At 37.8% G+C, this 19,859-nt stretch overlaps 1 protein-coding gene across 1 annotated transcript in view; it reads left to right on the forward strand.

Moving 5' to 3' along the window:
* Window positions 1-19,859, forward strand: part of LOC140172717 (uncharacterized) — a 110,200-nt gene that overhangs the window by 49,930 nt on the left and 40,411 nt on the right. Inside the window, exons 14-19 of the mRNA XM_072195849.1 lie at window positions 3,803-4,039; window positions 4,316-4,426; window positions 4,996-5,259; window positions 15,681-15,791; window positions 16,717-16,944; window positions 19,673-19,783. Of these exons, the coding sequence (XP_072051950.1) occupies window positions 3,803-4,039; window positions 4,316-4,426; window positions 4,996-5,259; window positions 15,681-15,791; window positions 16,717-16,944; window positions 19,673-19,783 (1,062 nt within the window). The remainder of the gene's footprint in view (window positions 1-3,802; window positions 4,040-4,315; window positions 4,427-4,995; window positions 5,260-15,680; window positions 15,792-16,716; window positions 16,945-19,672; window positions 19,784-19,859) is intronic.

Consider the following 19,859-nt stretch of genomic DNA (forward strand, 5'->3'; position numbering starts at 1 on the left):
TATATCAATAATGAGGTAACCACAAGCCAAAGACGTGTCCTGATAACTAAGTGGGTTGGACAGGTGTGGGAGGAGATGACCACATCTACTACCATGAAAGCAACAGTCGTCCGTGCGTTTGAGAAGTGCGGGATATGGCATGTGATGGGACAGAAGACCACCTCATCAACATCGAGGGGTTGGCCAACTACAGTGTTGAATGAATAATATGACCAAGTATCCCATTAAAGTCCCATTCAGTGATCCTAGCGAAAGTGTTTAAAAAAATCAAAAATTGTTTATAAGTTGCTTAAAAGTGAAGGATAAGTCATTCAAATTGTCATTTGGTATTTTTTAAATGAAAAAGTTGGCAACAAACCAAGAAAAGAGCAGTATTGACGAAGTTGAAGCCCCATTCAAATACATGTAACTAATTTATATACTGTCAGTATATATATTACAGATTCACGTAAATGCATTATTTTTGTCTTAAATACACGGTTTTCTGCTGAACCACTAGCAGGCTATGTTACCACATCTATGACAATGACAAAGGTGAATTTTGATGATTTTTACGATCGTCCGGATGAGCAAATCACTGAATGGGTCTTTAGTTCCCTCCTCTCCTTATCCTGCCAATATTATATGAATCAAAGAAAAATAAAGAAAAAATAAAATTAAACAAGAAAAAAAGACAAAGAAAACAAAGAAAAGAAACAATAAAAGAAAAGCAATAGAATAAATTAAACTAAATATGAAAAAAAAATGATCACGAAAGGAGTCTTTAGAAAATGCAAGAAAATATAAATGAAAAGTTTGAACAATATTTTGTTTATAAACGTTTGTGTGACCGTGATGAGGCTCGAACTCTTCCGATCTAAAGAACCAAAGTCTTATGCCTTGCCAAGTGAGCTATGCTCGTGAGATGCGAAATAAAGATAAAATAATACATTGTATACCTGCTTGTGTCGGTAAATGATTTGCTCAAATTCCATAATGATATAATTTTGTGGAGGGCGCTAGCGTGAAATTTGCTATCATCACAGTCGCTGCTATTCCTTGTAGACGGGTTTCTACGGTATACTGATCAACATACGGTTTTCATAATGCATAAATGTGTAGGTTACTTCTATTATGCAAACTTTTATCTTGAAACTTTGTCAAAGTGTTTCCAATGTATTCTAATTTATTATATTATATATCCGCCTTCTAATTTGCATAATTAATTAGCTAATTTGCATAAAGGGTAAGTATACAAATGAGTTTCCATTGCTCACTGCAGTTTACTTTCTAAGATCAAATGTGCACTGCAAATAAAAATGTTTAGGTTTGTAAACACATGGACGTGTTTATTAACAACTGAAAATAGTATCCGCATTTTCTAGAAATTACTGGTACATTTTCAGGAACCTCTACTTCTACATATGACAAATACGAAATAAAAGCTAACCTTTTCATTCCTTAACAAATAACCGCTCTCTAAGGTTTATACTGAAACACAACAAAGTGCTATAAACGGTTATAAATGATATAAACGCTTCCTGTTATACAATGTGTAAGTTTAAACATTGTTAATGGTCAGAGTTAAATCTAAAAGTGTTAACCTTAAGGGATCTGCAATGAGCGTTTCAACAGTATTTTTTGTGGGACATGAGAGCACATCAGACATATCAACTTGCATTCTGAATACGGAGAATATCTTTCTGATATCAAATAATTTTCATTTTTTGAAATTCACGATATAATACAAATTTTATGACAAATTATTAAAATTTGAAAAATATATCAGTCCTCGAATTAAATTTGATAAATCGTATGACATATTCTTAAAGTGTATGTAGCTGGGGAAAAAACCGATCAATTGAACATTTTGACCTTTCATATTGAAGATATGGATTTTTTCCCCCAAAAGACCTAATTTTTTGGTGAAAAAATGGGAATAAAATGATCGTCGGCTTTTCATCCCACCTACATTAGCTTGGGGGATAAATGGCAAGGTCAGAATTTCCCACTTGGGAAATGAATAAGACTATCAATACAAGCAATTTGAGACTATCAATAATGTTGTGGCTTAAAAAAAACCGTTCCCCCTTGAAAATCAAAATTTGCCCCCAAAACAACCAAAAATATAGATTTAATAGTACAGGAGTCAATAAGATTTCACGTTAATGAAATCGACTAAGGTAACTATGTATACTACTTGACCTAACATGAACAGATTTGTATTTTAAACAGATTTGGGGGTCTTCAGACCTCACTACTACCATAAGACCCTAAAATTTCAGAATATATGTCGACTTTATGGGGGTCATTGTGTCACCACCACTCTCACATGCTCATAGGTCTGCAAGTACAGAAAGTGTATAGTTTGTAATTACATGGGGACTTCAATACTGATATTAAATAGGTGTACTTCAAATAAACTGATAAGTAGGGTCACCTTGTTAAATGATGTTTACTTCTTGACATAAACAATTGCTCTAACAGGCCAGCTTGTCGAGAGTCTGCTGAAAGTTCTCATAATATAATAGTGTCCTGTCACTTCTCCTCCCCAGGTAGGTATTGAGGGCATCCCCAAACTCCTGCGCAGATTTTAATTTCGCTTACCACTCGGCAGTGTTACCATTATTCTGAAAATGGGGTCTATCTTAGGAAGGAGAGTGGTACTTTCTCTGGCAAACTGTATCTCAAGCTTCATCCACTGTTGCTTTGTACCACCATCCACACTTGGGTCTGCTAGAAAGGTCTCAACGTCCACACTGTCCGTGAAGGGACCACCGCACGACTTGAGCTTGTCCAGCATGTCCAGCCTCTTCCTCTCATTCCTTTGAGCCATTTCTTGTCTCTATTCTGCACCTACTTCAAATTTGTCCTTCATGTTTTTACTCCAGTTGAGTTCAAGCTCCCGCTTAGCTTCTGCTGCTGCCTTGAAGCCGCGGAGGGAAGGAACTGGCCCTGCTCCTAGTTCCTGGCTCTTCTGAAGTATGACTGACCTGCTGACTGCAATCAATGTGCATAGCTGTCTCTGCCTGTAATCTACTGTCCCACAGTGTCTCTCCATGCCAATATTGTGAACCGGTGTTGCATCAATGTCACTTGCTTGGTATTCTAGGATATTCCATTGGGAATGCTTCCATATCAATCCTTAGTCCTTCCCCTGCCTTTCTAGGACAGTCTGCGGGTATGTGGGGTAGTATTAAGTAGGTCAGCTTCTTCACTTCTTCAATGTGTTACTCAGCTAGCTCAGAGACAGCGTATAGACTTCTTCACACCGGAGAATAGATCTTCAGATACCCTGGGGTATTCAGGCTTGATGAATCTTGTAAAGTCTTTACTGATAGGCTGACCATAGGTTACTATCACACTCAACGAAGTAAGTAAATGTGATTCCACATGTGCACAATACAGTATATTGTGTACTCCCTTAATATCATTGATTATAAGAACTAAACTGATTAAGATTTAAACTTACCATCAATTAAATCCCTGTCTACAGTTGAATTAAATCGATATGTCTGATGTGCTCTAATGTCCCACAATAAATACTGTCCAAACGTTCATACCCCTTAAGCACTAAATATTTGGTATGTTAAAGAAAGTATAAACTTAAGAGTGTGATTATTTGAAAAAGGAATGAAAGTGTTAGATTTTGTATTTGTAATATGCAGGAGTTTCTAAAACTACCTGTAATTTCTCGATTATGTGGATACTAACTATTTTCAGTTATTAATAAACACTTTCATGTGTTTACAAAGCGTTACAGAAACCTTAACATTTTTATTTGCAATGTGACTCTCTAATCTCTGATAACTGTTCTCCTCAGCTGTGACAATTGCTGCAGGGACTGCCACCGTCACCGATGATTATACCGACCCAGGTGTAACGATGGCCTCATTTGATGCAGGCGAATATTGTGTTGATATTCCCATCACGATCAAGACAGATGAGCTCTGTGAAGACTTAGAGACGATAACCATTACTATAGCAACTCCCGTTTACACAATGGGTAGCACTGTGGGTAGACCGAACATGGCAACCATATACATCATCGATCAAACTGGTAAGATAAGAAATAAGATAAAGATAACATCAATTTCAACAAAAGAAAGGAAGGAAGAAAGGAAGAAAGAAAGAAAGAAACTTAGGCGCCCTTGTGTTCTTACACAATGCAATTTTCTGCGACAAATCAAAAAAGACTCTTAATGCTACAAAATTCCGGGAAAATAACCTATTAGACTCATATTAACAATAATTATAAAAAGCCATAATGTACGATTTTATTATATGATATTGGTTACTAATGTTTTAAATACGTTTCTTGTTTGATTTGTTTCAGCTTGGTTTGCTCTAGAGCAATCAGTGTATGTTGTTGGCGAACGTTGTGCGACACTATCTGTATGTGTGACTAGGAGAGGCTATGTCTCAGACACCGGCACGGTCAGCGCAAGTAAGAAAGCAAAAGCATTAACGATCAGAAACAATCGAAGGACGACTTTTATTCAGAAGGGTCGCCTTGTCCGAACATTCTTTTCTATGGAAGATCATAATCCCCGACAGATTTTAGTCCGAAGGGTCGTGGTCCGATAATGTCGGCCATTACTCCTAATGGTAATTGTTTGGAAAAATAATTTATCCGAAGGCTTATTACCTACTCAACTAAGATGGCTCTCTTCAAAAGTTTATCTTTAAAGTTACCAATCAGGCAACCAGATGAATGTGTAATATATATAGTTAGGGGCACTATAGATGACCCAAATGGAATGAGTAACATACGATTACAGCCCCTAGTCCTCTCCTTTCAATATTTGCCATGTTCACCACAACAATGGGCTTTCAATGGTAACACACAGTTTGTAGCTGTTTGTAATAAATAGCCAGGGGATCTATTTGACCCAATAGGGAATGAGTAACAAAATCCGTTCTTATGCCATTTGGTCCGGCAATTAGGCATAATGTTACACTGCTTTCTTCTGTCTTTTTTTTTTTTTTGTATGTTGATTGATTGATCATAAAAAGCACTCACTGTTTATGATGTGGACAGCGACCAAGCAGTAGCAATGATTCCAAATTTAAGTGCAGAAGATGACAACGACTTCGACGAACCAATCGATCTTGTCTACACCTTTCAACCAATGAATACCTACATATGTAAGGATTTCGATATCAATACGGACGATTTCATTGAAGACACAGAGAAGTTCGCCGTTAGAATAACCGCAATGACAGGCGGTGCATTGAAGAGTCCGGATACTGCGACAGTGTACATCTTAGATCAGACAGGTGGGTATTATAATTTTCTTTAAGGGGTCTGGTCATTTTGAAGAAATGAGGAAAAATGCAAGGAATCTGCCATATTTACTATGAGTTTTAGTCTAGAAATATTTATCACAGGTGCAAAATTTATGGTGTGAAATTAAGGAGGGAAGTCTTTAGATAAATATTTTAGTATGCTCAATTTTGTTAGCAGATAGAAAATTCTTTGAATAGGCTTATACTCGTAGCGATGCATTTTATCAATCCCTTTGCAGAGGTATTAACAAACCTAGGTTGCTCAAATTTAATACCAGCACTACACCGCTGGCAACACAATAAAATCTGTAAAACTTTGACGAAGCTACAAGTCGTAAAACCGTTCCGGTTGGTTTATTGCATATAGGACATTTCTAAGGTGACAAGTTCGATTCCACAACCATTCAAACGGATCTCCTGTTTTATTGTATTTTCATGCGAATTGGCCCCTGCTACCTTACGGATGCCAGAATTGATTTAATGAGGATGACTTTGTCTTCATGGGTTGAAGCAATAGAGTGTATGCAATAAACTGTACGCAACGGTATAACAATTGAAATGCCAGCCGTGTTGGAGGACAGTTCTAAGATACAGGGTGTCCCAGAATGATCTATGCCATGTTTGAAAATATAATAATAATAATAATAAAAAGTAATCAACAGTGTATTTAATTTTAATACGTGAAATACAATGGCATATACATGTCACCTACTTATTGTGCTACTTTCAAAAAAAAAAAAAAACTCGATTCGTTTTGGCGTTATATTGATATTGTTGAAACTGGACAAAACTGCATATGTGTAATTTACAGGGCATAAGACATTGCTGCTTTATCACTATCGCCAAGCCGTACTTTGCAATATAATTGTAGAAATCATACATTTGTCACATGCAATACACCAAATTTGGTACAGATGTAGAGCTTGAAACACTGAATAATTCTTGATATTGGATTAAGTGAAATGTTTTTCAATATAAGTCCCGATATTTTGCTGAAAACATACTTTTTGGGATAATTTTTACCCCAAAATGTAATTCTTACAGAGGATATAACTTGCTCAAAGAAACCTTGCTGCAAATTTAATCTTCACCGTTACCTAGCTATGGGTTTGCCAATATGGACATAAATACATGCTGTGGCACTAGGACGAATCGTCTCTATAATTTTTTTTTACAACAAATCAATCTCTGCCGGCATTTCAAATGATGAAACTCACACACCGCAATAATTATTTTTCAAAACTGCCGCAAAAGAAGAAATAGTATTTAAAGGTCACCCAAGCTTAACAAATCCTTTATACTATGCATGCAAGGATTGCTTCTTAACATCATAATTAATAGATAGATAACAAACATAGCTGCAAAACTTTTTCCAAATAACTTTGTGCTGAACGGTTATTAATTTTACATATTTTCAAAATAGGTTGTTTTGTCAAAATGAACTTAAACTTCGCCATTTTTACGCATGATTCTGGAACTTCTTTTAGAAACATTCGATTTGATTCCTAAGAAATCTAAATGTATGTGATATTTAGAATTCAATACAATACGACTGATAACAAAATTCAACTTTATGGTATGGATCATTCCGGGACACCCTTTAGCTTAAGATGACAGAGAGACATGTCTCTTAATCGATTCCACGACCATCCATACGTATCATCTGTTTTATTGTAATTAGTAGGGATGCCCACTGTCCATACAGTTTCCACTAGAACGATTTTTCATTTACTGTGTGCGTGCACTCACACACGTATTGTCTATGGAGAAACTGATCGATACAAGAAATCCCAGGCCTGTTAAATGGCGTACATACTTGTTTTTGATCCCAATGTAGGCCTATATCAGGGTGTTTCAAGAAATTCCTGATTCCACCGGAAAACATTAACCAAACTTTTTCCTGATTGGTCAGTAAATAGAGAGGACCCTTCCTCCATGCAGAGATCAACTTTTTTAATGAAAAATTTAATGAGATGAGAACTACAACAGGTTGAAGTGACACCATTCCGTGCATCAGGTGTTCAAACGCAATTATTTCCGAATTTGGAGTGAATCAGACAAGCAAACTTACATAGTCATAAAATGTAACTATTTTTGAAGACAAAATGTACAGGATGTTAAGAAATTTAAGAATGTTTAAGCCTACTGCGGCCCATCTCAAATCATGCACTTCTCACTACCATGTCCATTTCATATGCTATCCATCATGGCTTCCATGCACACACAGTGTATTGCTCAATGTATTAAAGATAAATTTTGAGTTGGAGCAAATTTCTCAAAATTGGTAGTGATTAATATTACCAAACTTATGCCATGATGAAATATAATAATTTTTGAAGATAAAATGTGCTGACCGTAAAAGATTGAACAATGTTTAAGACTACCGCCATTCATTTGAAATAATGCACTTATTGTTCATCTCCTCTATGGAGATATTTTCCATGGCGGCCATCTATGATCATGCTTGCGGTTTCACCAAACAAACCATGGGTTTTGAGGTCTTATATTTTTTGTTGTATGTCAACAAAATCGATTAAATTTTCAGGATGATCTTATTTTCATGTTGTTATAAGCAAATATAATGTTCCAGATAACGCTAGTTAATAAATACATTAAGAAAAAGTACCTTAAAATTGCACTTTCTGTTAGTAATCCTTTTTGGACTTTAACTTTTTAACATTTTCTAGCAGCCCTATATAAAACCGTAACACTCAAAAGGCCATATCTCTGGAATGAAACGTCCGATTAAGATTATTTAAACGCCAAAATGTTTCTTTCATCAATTCCCAGCCAATAAGTTAGGTCTGAATCAATTTAAAAGTACTTCAATTTTTAGTGGACATGCCTACTATTAGCGTTGTTGCGGCTCCCGTATCTGATAACTTTCTTTCTTTCCACTTCCTGCCTCCTCTCGTCTCCCGGCCGGGCCTTTCCCTGCTCCGCTCGCGATTTTTTTCATACATCATATAGGGCCTACATATTTGAAAATTTGTTCCGTTTTTCATAATCAAACACGAAATATTCAAAGCAAAATTGTCTGAAAAATCAGCTGATTTTACCACATGCGATACAAATATGAGGCCTAATTGTGATGTACGGAAAAGTAATCGCCCCGCTCCTATCCTGTCCTCTATCTCTTTTCTTCTTTTCTTCGCCTTTCCTCTCATCTCATCTCCACAGATGTCCGCATCATTCTCAAAGGTTCCTCAAAGTTTAATTTGTTGGGTAGGCCTACACCCCGTCAAACCGAAACACCGTCAGTGCAGTCCGAACCACTCCCTCATTTCAAATATATAGTTTTGGTTTCTCTATTGTTCAGAAACCAAAAATCAAGGGATTAAAATGTGGAGATGAACTGGTATGCAATCATAACACTATTGTGCTGGGAGGACACAAGAGGGTATATATAATCAAAAGTATAATGGCCTATAACCATACGTATATAATAGCCTATTGTGCTAACATTTTCATTATCGATATCTATCAACGCGGGCGACTTTTGCCGTAGGTGGCACACTTCCATGACACCATAAAATTACACCCGAGTTCGATAAGTTATGCATAGACATCGTTGAGACACAAATGATGGATATATACGAGACCTAGGCCTAGGCCCTACATGTAGAAATCATGTGCATATATTGAGGGGGGGGTGTTTTGTTTATTTGTCTGAAATATAAACGATGCATGATGATGTAGATGATTTGATTATGAATTAGATTATTCCCCGGAAAGCACAACCCATACCTCTTACCTATGTTCCTCCGCCACCTATATATAACCTCCTCCTCCCCCTCCCCACACTCGATATCGACTCTTCCCTATTATTCCACTCCACTCTTGAGCCCCCTCTCCCCCTCCTTCCCTTCCCACTTCCAATGCTCTCTCCCTCTGTTTCTCTTTCTCCTTACCCTTACTCCCTCCCCCCCACACACACACACACACACCCTCTTTCCCTGGCGATCTCTTCTATCTCTCTCTCTCTCTCTATTCTCCAATAAATAAATTGAATAAAAGTTAGTTTAAACCAGCTTTCTATGATATTGATCTTCCGTCATGCGACATGCACATAAATAGAGCTATGTATAATAGTGTTGATATCAATGAAGTCATAATCTGTCAAGTGGCTATTGTAATGTCTGTGGAAATATTTCGATGGTCTATATATTTTCACAGTGAAATCAACTTAGGCTAATTCGTAGTCTCAAGTCAATGCTTTCAAACTAAATCAATGCTTTCAAATGTAGACTGCTTTGTTCGACTTCTCTGCTCGTGAATATTGCACTGCGAAATTTAAACATTTCTTTTGTATACTATTTCTTTTGTAGGTAACTTCAAATCAAATAATTTTACGATCCACACCACTTATAAGAAACTGAAACCAAAACCGAAACTGACTGACACAAATGTTCGGTTTTAAACAAAAGGTAGAAACAATGAGTTCGATATCTTATGATTCAAGTGGTTAGGCAGGACAATAGGAAACCACGTGACCAAAACCAAAACCAAAACTAAAACTATATATTTGAAATGAGGCACTGTCAGTCCCAATTTTTAGGGTTAAAGCTAACCCTAAATCTAACCCGAACCCTAAACAATTCGGACTGACGGTGGTTCTGACTGACGGTGGTTCTGACTGACTTTTTGCTCCAATTTTGCGCAAAATGGGTTGATTCTACCCACCCCCTGAAATTCTCCACTGCCCCCTCCCCACCCTTGTACCCACGAAAAATGTCTGCAGCCGCCACTGCCCCCCCCCACACACACACAATCCCCACCTCCCCCACCCCACCACTGATATGGTTAATTTGCGTAAGGGATTAGAGAGACTGCTCAGCTGCGCAAGCCCGTTCAGTGTTATGCGAATTCTCTTCATTGTTTTACCGTACATGTTAGACACCTTAGGTAAAGGTTTACACCCAGTCGCCTTTGGAACAGCGGTTTTATTCAATAAAAGTCAATCAATCGTCGCGATAGCGTAGCGACTGAGTTTAAACTTTTACCTAAGGTGAGTAACCTGTTCCGTAACAAACAATGAAGAGAATTAGCATAACAAGCGACTTGCGCTCTCTAATCCTTTACGGAAACTAACAATGCAGGCACGGAGTAGCCATGGTTCCGGTCATATCCTTTATCCAGAACAATCAAATGTACGGTATCTAACAAAGGAGAATTAACATATTAACAAAGGAGGTACATAGTAGCCATGGTACCCGTGATACATAACAATGAAGGCACGGAGTAGTCATGGTTCCGGTCATATCCTTTATCCAGAACAATCAAACGTACGGTATCTAACAAAGGAGAATTAGCATATTAACAAAGGAGGTACATAGTAGCCATGGTACCCGTGATACATAACAATGAAGGCACGGAGTAGTCATGGTTCCGGTCATATCCTTTATCCAGGACAATCAAACGTACGGTATCTAACAAAAGAGAATTAGCATACTAACAAATGGAGTACCTAACTGTACCTTAGCGGTCATTCACCTAATCCCAGAGAAGTGGGTGTGTTTACATGTTTGTTTAATTTCGAAAGTAACTTGCGAGTTTGTCCACACGAGACGTAGGCCTACTTGTAAGTTTACTCCCTGGAGAGGAGAGAGTGGAGTTGAGAGGGAATGAGAGAGACGGTGTGGGTGGATTGGGGCCATATGTGGGAGAGAGAAGAAAGGGAGATAGAGCAGATAAGGAAAGTGGGTGGATTGGGAGAGGAGGAAGAAGTAATGATACAGGAGGGAAGCGGACTCTGCCATTGTAGTTGGTAACTTCAATCAAAGGCGGTCAGCCCCCCCCCCCCACGCCTAGAGGGAAAGAGGGTGTGTGTATGTATTTCATGGAGTAAAAATTGTGTGTGGAGAGAGAAGAAAGGGAGGGTGGGATGAGAAAGGGACCGGGAGATGAGGGACAGATGAAGAGGGGAAGGGAAAACTTAAATTGGATCAAGTTCCCAACTTAAGGGATCTAAAATGAGCATTTATTGCGTTTCGACAGTATTTTTTGTGGGACATGAAAGTACCTCAGACCTATCGAATTGCATTCTGAATACGAAGCATGTCTTTCTGATATCAAATAATTTTCATTTTTGAAAATCACAATATAATACAAATTTTATGACAAATTATAAAAATTTGATATTTTTCAAATTTTTGATATATAACAGTCCTCGAAGTAAATTATATAAATCTAATGTTATATTCTTAAAGTGTATGTAGCAGGGAGGAAAAGCCGACGGTCAATTGAAAATTTTGACCTTTCATATTGAAGATATGGATTTTTTTCCCAAAAGACCTAATTTTTTTTGGTGTTTTGGGAAAAAATCCATATCTTCAATACGAAAGGTCAAAATTTTCAATTGATCGTCGGCTTTTCATCCCACCTACATACACTTTAAGTATAAATCATCAGATATATAAAGTTTACTTCAAGTACTGTTAAATATCAAAAATATCAATTTTTAATGATTTGCCATAAAATGTGTATTAAATTCCGAATTTCAAAAAATCAAAATTATTTGATATCAGAATGACATTCTTCGTATTCAGAATGCAATTCGATATGTCTGATGTGCTCTAATGTCCCACAATAAATACTGTCCAAACGTTCATACCCCACCCGAGTTGGTTCAAATAGTGATAATAATTATTATCATGAGTGAGAGGGAGAGCAGTGGCGTACCGTGGGGGGGCCGCCCTTCTTCTTTTGCCGCCCTTCTTTTTGCCGCCCTTCTTCTTCCGCCTCCTTCTTTTGGGCCGCCCCATACCTTGACCCCGGGGGCTGGCGCCCCAAAGCCCCCCAAAATACGAGAGCATGGAGAGAGAGGAGAGATAGAGAGGGGCGCCTGACCACTTCAATGACAGTATAATAAGCCCTATATATATCAGTATTTGGCAGCATGCTGAATTCTATTGAAAAAAGATAAATTGATGAGCAAATCTTTGTTAAAGAAGCCAAGTTATAAATCAACTCACATAACCCCTTCGGTTTTCGTTTGGTACAAATACACAAACAGAAATTGAGTTAAATAAATGATTATGATATTACATGTATTATGATGAGAGAGAGATAGAGAAAGGCCGCTTGACCATTTCAAATATAACCAACCATACATAGTATATCCATGGAGGTATATAAATAATTATTTATTTATATACCTCCATGGTATATCTATTAGTATTTAGCAGCATGCTTAATTGTATTTAAAAAGATAAATTGATTTGCAAATCTTGTTTAACATGTTTAAAGAAGGCAAATTATAAATCAACTCACATAACCCCGTTTGTTTTCGTGTGGTACAATAAACAACCAGAAAGTGAGATAAAAAAGACTTTTTGCTCCAATTTTGCGCAAAATGGGTTGATTCTACCCACCCCCATTAAATTCACTTTGCCTCCTCCCCACCCTTGTACCCCCGAAAAATGCTTGTCGCCGCCACTGCCCCCCCGCAACATTCCCCACCTCCCCACCCCACCACTGATATGGTTAATTTGCGTAAGGGATTAGACAGACTGCTCAGCTGCGCAAGCCCGCTCAGTGTTATGCTAATTCTCTCAAGTTCATTGTTTTACCGTACAGTACAGGTTAGACACCTTAGGTTAAGATTTACACCCAGTCGCCTTTGGAACAGCGATTTTATTCAATAAAAGTCAATCAATCGTCGCGAGTTTAAGCCTTTACCTAAGGCGAGTAACCTGTTCCGTAACAAACAATGAAGATAATTAGCATAACAAGCGACTTGCGCTCTCTATAATCCTTTACGGAAACTAACAATGAAGGCACGGAGTAGCCATGGTTCCGGTCATATCCTTTATCCAGAACAATCAAATGTACGGTATCTAACAAAGGAGAATTAGCATATTAACAAAGGAGGTACATAGTAGCCATGGTACCCGTGATACATAACAATGAAGGCACGGAGTAGCCATGGTTCCGGTCATATTCTTTATCCAGAACAATCAAATGTACGGTATCTAACAAAGGAGAATTAGCATATTAACAAAGGAGGTACATAGTAGCCATGGTACCCGTGATACATAACAATGAAGGTACCGAGTAGTCATGGTTACGGTCATATCCTTTATCCAGAACAATCAAACGTACGGTATCTACCAAAGGAGAATTAGCATATACTAACAAAGGAGGTACCTTAGCGGTCATTCACCTAATCCCAGAGAAGTGGGTGTGTTTACATGTTTTTCCGTAATTTCGAAAGTAACTTGCGACTGTGTGTCCACACGAGATGTAGGCCTGCATGTAAGGAGAGAGGAGGAGAGAGACGGGGCCGGTGGGTGGATTGTGGCCATATGTGGGAGAGAGAAGAAAGGGAGAGAGAGCATTATGATGAGAGAGATAGAGAGGGCGCCTGACCACTACAAAGTACCCTAGGCCCCTCCCCATTAATCTAGGGTAAAATTCATAATTTAAAGGTAAAGTTCATAATTTTAAGACCAAATTCACAATTTAAAGGTAAAATTCATGATTTTTTTTTTTTGTATTGTATTGTATTTTACGGTCAAATTCATAATTTTAGGGTATAATTCATAATGTAATTGATTTTAGGTATTTTATGTATGCATTTCAAAACCCGCCCTCCCGCACCCATCCCCTTCGGCATATCGCGTCTCGGAACAGGCTCAAAACAATTGCCCCCCCCCCCCACCTCTCCCTTACAAAATATTCCACAGCTTCTGTCTGCTCCGCTTTGAAATATTAGACCTACTATTATGCATCGATGCACAAACCCTCTCATTGTTATGTATTGTATATACTTAGGATTCGATTTCAAGTGGGATTTATTGATTGATATCAGCACGCTCTTCGTGGTGTGTCACGCAGGTTGAGTACTTCAAATTATACAGCTGATTGACTTTTACCGTCAGTCTATTCATCAAAATCTACGGTGCATAAGCATACGGGAGCCGCAACAACGCTATTATCATGCGAATTGGCTGACTCTGACATGAGAGATGTCGTATAATACCCTCTATACGGAACGTTACGTCACAATTCTGTATCATTATTCAAGGTGGTTACTTGTGTCTATCGACTTACAGGCATGCCCGGTACAAACAGTTGTAACTTGTGGAAAATTGTGTTTATGGCAAGAAACATTAAAAAATGATACTTTAGGGTATCGTTTTGTTAGTTTCTGTATGTCACATCATACATACACGTGTGCTGTGGTCAAAAAGGTAACAATGGGTTTTTTTTACCCCTGACCCACCTGCCTTTTCAGCCAATCCCTTAAATATCATTACAGGTCATGACCATTGAACTTGATAATGAAGGGACATTATGAATACATGTATGATTGAAGTAAAATTCAAAAATGTAATCAAAAATGGTTTGAACCTATATGCTATGGTACTTAATCCGATTATTACATCACTTCGACAACGAATCGTTTACTTGTTACTAAAGTTTTATTCAGATTTCCTTTTACAAATTAAGCGTACTGCTAGCCGTCCAGCGCGTATTATTTGCACAAGGTCCAATGCACACGTTTGACGTCGCACACGTATACGCGATGGTTAAGCTGTCAAAGGAAATCTGAATAAAACTTTATTATTCGTTGAATACTTCCTTGTTGAATTGACGTCCCCGAGTCACACCGACATCGCCTGGTTAATAATTACATTGTACAGCAGAGACACTAAAATCAATACCCGTATCGATACACATGAATGTGCTATGCACAGACGATAACTCTTTGGATACCAGGGTAGAAATTGATGAATATCTCCTTATAATTCTTGTTATTCTAAAGAAGCCATATTTCGATGCTTGCACTTGAATATATGTGTTAAAAGGATATGATAGTCGTTAGCTTGCTTATTGAGAAAGAACCGTGCGTATTGAGCTCAAAAACTGACACAAATTTTGATCTTATATGTGCCGAACTATAGCGCAGCGTAGGCCACACGTGGAGGCAGTCTAAAAGCAGATGACCTCATGGCGTATTATACAAATACAACATGTTTTGAGGGGAAGTAGTCAAAACTACTGGTATCGAGGTGTTGGATGATTTGACTAATTATGTGCCGAACTATAGTGCAGCGTAGGCCACTGGTGGAGGCAGTCTAAAAGCAGATGACCTCATGGCGTATACTGTGCTCACTGACATCTACAGAGGTCAGTCACCAGGCTATTGTCAATAGCCTTAGTCGGATGTCCCTCGGCCCACTATGCGTCTCAAAACTATTAAACAGGTCGGAACAAAATGGCCATGCGTGGCTGTGGATTCAACCTACCATGGCAATTTCTGCCATGAAGATATCGGGGCGATGACACTGCGAGTTTGACCATGATTGATGTACACGACCCATGCCGTGAAAATTTTGCCGTGACATGTTTCTAAAACCCTAGATAGCAATGTTTGTACTAAGTTTTATACTTTTCTTCTTTTACAGCCTACTTTTATATCGAAGAATCCAAGTATATTTTTGGCGAGAGGGCTGGAACCATAAAGGTGCGCTTTAAACGAGGGGGATACAGGTCGGATACAACATCAGCAACTGTTAGTAAGTAACCGGAACCAAATGGGAATAATAATGCCTTTGGTTAAATTCCAATTAAAGCAGAAACATGTTCCATTCTCACAACATTACAAGACACCATTATCATGATTATGCTACTCCTATTATGCCCTGCTTTACCAGTGTACTTCGGTTATATTTATAAATGCGCTTTTATAAATACGCACGTGACTTATGGGCACGACATACCAAGATCAGCAAGCGTGACCAAATCCTCATCAGAAAAGGACAGGAACTCTGTAGATAAATAATAAATTTATTTATTAATTGAATTGCAAAATTATTACACATTTTGCAATTCCGAATTTGTAATATATTATCTAAAACAACATTTTTGAAAGTATTTGACGACGGAAAAAAAATTAAATGACGGAAACGTTTACAATATAATCACAAAGTTGAACAAAATAGACAATTTTGCTGCACAGTAGTCTCGCGTTGTTCCGCATTTGCATTCAAATGTATAGGAAGACCACCCGCTATGTAGAAGGTCACTTCGAGACTTACTATCTACAAGCTGTTATGGCAGCGCGGAGGCGGTCACGTGAGTATTTATAAAAGCGCATTTATAAATATAACCGAAGTACACTGTTTATCGTTTAGAAACTTTAAAGGCCTAGATTTATTAGATGTACATTCACTAGGATTAAAGTAAAGCGTTTGTGTAAATTTTACGTAAAATTGGTATTGGTTGAGACAATTAGTTAATTGGTAGCCGTTTTATATACAGTTGTGCCATTTCCCTCTGCCCTTTGGATCGACCATGCACAGAACAAATCCTGGTGCCGTCACTATGAAAGTATATAACTTTATTTCCTTCTTAAACGATCTCGAACTGGCACTCGCGTAAAATAAGTAAAAACACATGAAATCACTGATATGTATTGATTTTGTTCTATTTCCCCGGAAGATTTTGCCACCGGCGACGTTACAGCAACTATAGAGAACGATTACACAAGTGACGATAGTTCGACGGTCACCTTCAACGCTGGCGAACATACCATCGAGAAAGAGTTTACCATCAATACGGATGACATTCGAGAATCTTTGGAATATTTCACCATTACGCTTGGCTCAGCAACGGGAGGAATTATTCATAAGCCGTCAGTGGCAACTGTTTTCATTGTAGACGAATCTGGTATGTACTCACCCAAAGACATTTTCCCTGTCATGGCGGGGTTAACCCTGAATTGACACTTAATTTAGCTGTAATTTATCTTGGGTCCAATCTCTACCCTGGAAAGTTTGCTATATCTTTATAAATATAACGATTGATTGTTCTAGATTTGGGTTTTAGCGTTTTCATATTTTGAAAGAACTAATATTTAATTGAAATATATCGAAACCACAAACCAAAACTGGGTGCTATGATGTACGATATTGGGCTTCGAGTATACATTTTACCATGTTAGCAATAGGATTTTGCTTTATTTTGCATGCATGACTTTCTTGTGATGACCTTCAAAATGTGGCTATTTTCAGAAAAAGGATCAGGTTGTTCAAGACTTTAGGTGTATATATGAAATGTGCTGTATAAGTAATCAACGGTAATCAACAGTATCTTGCGAATGGCTCATTTTCAGTCCAGATTGACATATTCAAATTGGTTAAATTTTGACCAAAATAGGATCGATATTTTCCTTTGAGTTAACACTTATCCAATTGTGTTTCCCATATTTACCAAATGGCAAAGAAATTCCCAGTGGCCAAAGTTCACTAAATATTATAGTTAGTTATACCACATAACCATCCCTATATCTGAGTTTTTCGCATTACATATACTCAGAAACGGATTTCATAATAAGAAAGTTATCTAGTGCACATAGTCTCCTTCACAGCCAGTTTCTGTCGTGTATGTTTGCGATTGAGCCACAGGCTGGGCCGTACTGTTCAAAGTATCTGTTTTGACTATTACATATGAGTTAGGTTACAATACAATGTTTTTGTCCAGGCAATATCTGTAGTCCTAGCCACTCTACCGGTTTACTGATAAGTGTGCAGGACTAATCATAGATAGACTAATTGAATTCGAACAACAAACGCTTATTTTGTAAACAGATAATACGCTGTGATTATTTTAATATGGATGAAAACTAAGAAAAATGATACTATAAATGAAATAATTAATATATAAAACATACGTTTTGTTTTGTCAACGATGAAAATCCGTCAACAAATAGCACCTATAATATTTGACATTAAACGCGACTTTTGCACAATAATTTCGCAGAAGTATAGTCCTAGCAATCAACACAAAAAAACAGGCGATTGAGTAATCAGTCTTTTTGATTATAATGTGCTTGTAACTAACATTGGGAACAATATATATTAAATAAAATGCCATGCTTTTAAGGGATTACATGTCTGCAGGAGCCATATTTTTCAGTTTTAGCCATTTAATTAAAAAAAACCTGTAGTGTACTAAATGGTAAAAGACAGAAAAGGCAAACAGACAAAAATTTAGAGTTATGAATTAGAGAGTTGTCAGGAAATTGTAAGAGTTAAATTATTGTTATGGACATGATGGGTGTGAGCGCGAAAATGTTGAAGTTCAGGTCAATGTCATCCGAGGTGAATTAAGTATAGATCGTCAGATTGTCGATCACAGTTCTGCGCCAAAATTCTTTAAGGTCATCCGAGGTCGAGTATATATTGTTGGATTGTCAGAATGTTCAATGTCGTGTCATAAAACGTAATCACAATTAAGTATCAAAACCATCAAAGTCATAATAGATATTTGGATTGTCATGGATTGGTTATGATCACCCTTGGGCAGCAAACATTGTTAAGGTCGTCTGAATATAGATTGTTGGATTGTTGTCAAACTCGGTGGATGTGATTTCCATTGATCTCTAAGTATGAATTAAATGTAGACCTATTTAGCACACATTTTTTAATTTAGCTTTCAACATGAAAATTCTTGAGAATTTCCAGTATATCATTGGTGGTATAACCACCCGGTTAGTTGTGTAGGTGCCACACACAAACAATTACTAGCATTCCAAATACTTGTCAATGTAAATTATGAAACGTGAACTTCATCCATGAAATTTTTAAAAACATTTCTTGTTTAATTTTGCTCTCTTGGGTGTTTCTGCTTCAACGTTTTAATGCACTGTCCGTTTTAATGCACTGTCCATGTACGTATGTGACCATAATTTCCCCCAAATTGATTTCGAAATTCTATTTAATTTAGACAAATTTTGTATTATGGCACTGACTGAATACATGTAGCTCCCATATTTAAGAGCTTCTCACAGAATGGCGCTACGATTTTTTTGGCATCAAATCTCTTATTGAACGGTTTTGAATCGCTGCTCACACAATCTCGTTACTTCGGAATATACCTTCTCGGAGCTTCTCGGAATGTATTCACAAACGTGGGCAGTGGCAGTGGTGCAGCCAGGTTTTCGGAACTGGGTGGGGGGTGCCCAACTTGTTAATATACCAACGAAAATATTTTCTCATTGCCGATGGAAGTTCTGAACTATTGACCCAACTTCTTTGTGTCCAGTGCGGCGCTCAAGAATCTTAAAAGTAGTGTGTGTGTGTGTGTGGGGGGGTGGATGGAGTGTTAGATCAAAAAATTTCAAAACGGCTGCAGGCCAAAAGGGAAGCGTCACATCCAATATTGAATTTGTTTCTACTGTTAACCCATTTTTTAACCAACACCCTTAATGTACCGACGGTCTTAGATGCACCGACGGCCATGATGAGCGGGGAGGGAGACAACGGCCGCTGCCCCTGGGCCAGTGGGCAGGGATATAGTACGACTCTGCATGCCCCTCACAATCGTTTAATACTTTGTGAGTCTTTGTCCATACATAATAAATTATAGGCTGTATAATCATTGTTGTTTATTTCAGCGTGGTTGTGTATAGAGGAATCTCAGTACTTTGTGCGTGAAAAAGATGGGAGCGTTACCATTAGAGTTAGACGAGATGGCTATATTTGGGACGGCGCTGACCTTACCGTTGGTGAGTAGGCCAGCTATAATATAAGAGATTCACTGTAGTAGATAATGCATGCGGTAACTCGGTACCCTAGAATACA

Source organism: Amphiura filiformis, chromosome 16, assembly GCF_039555335.1.
Source record: "Amphiura filiformis chromosome 16, Afil_fr2py, whole genome shotgun sequence".
In the NCBI taxonomy this organism is placed as follows: Eukaryota; Metazoa; Echinodermata; class Ophiuroidea; order Amphilepidida; family Amphiuridae; genus Amphiura; species Amphiura filiformis.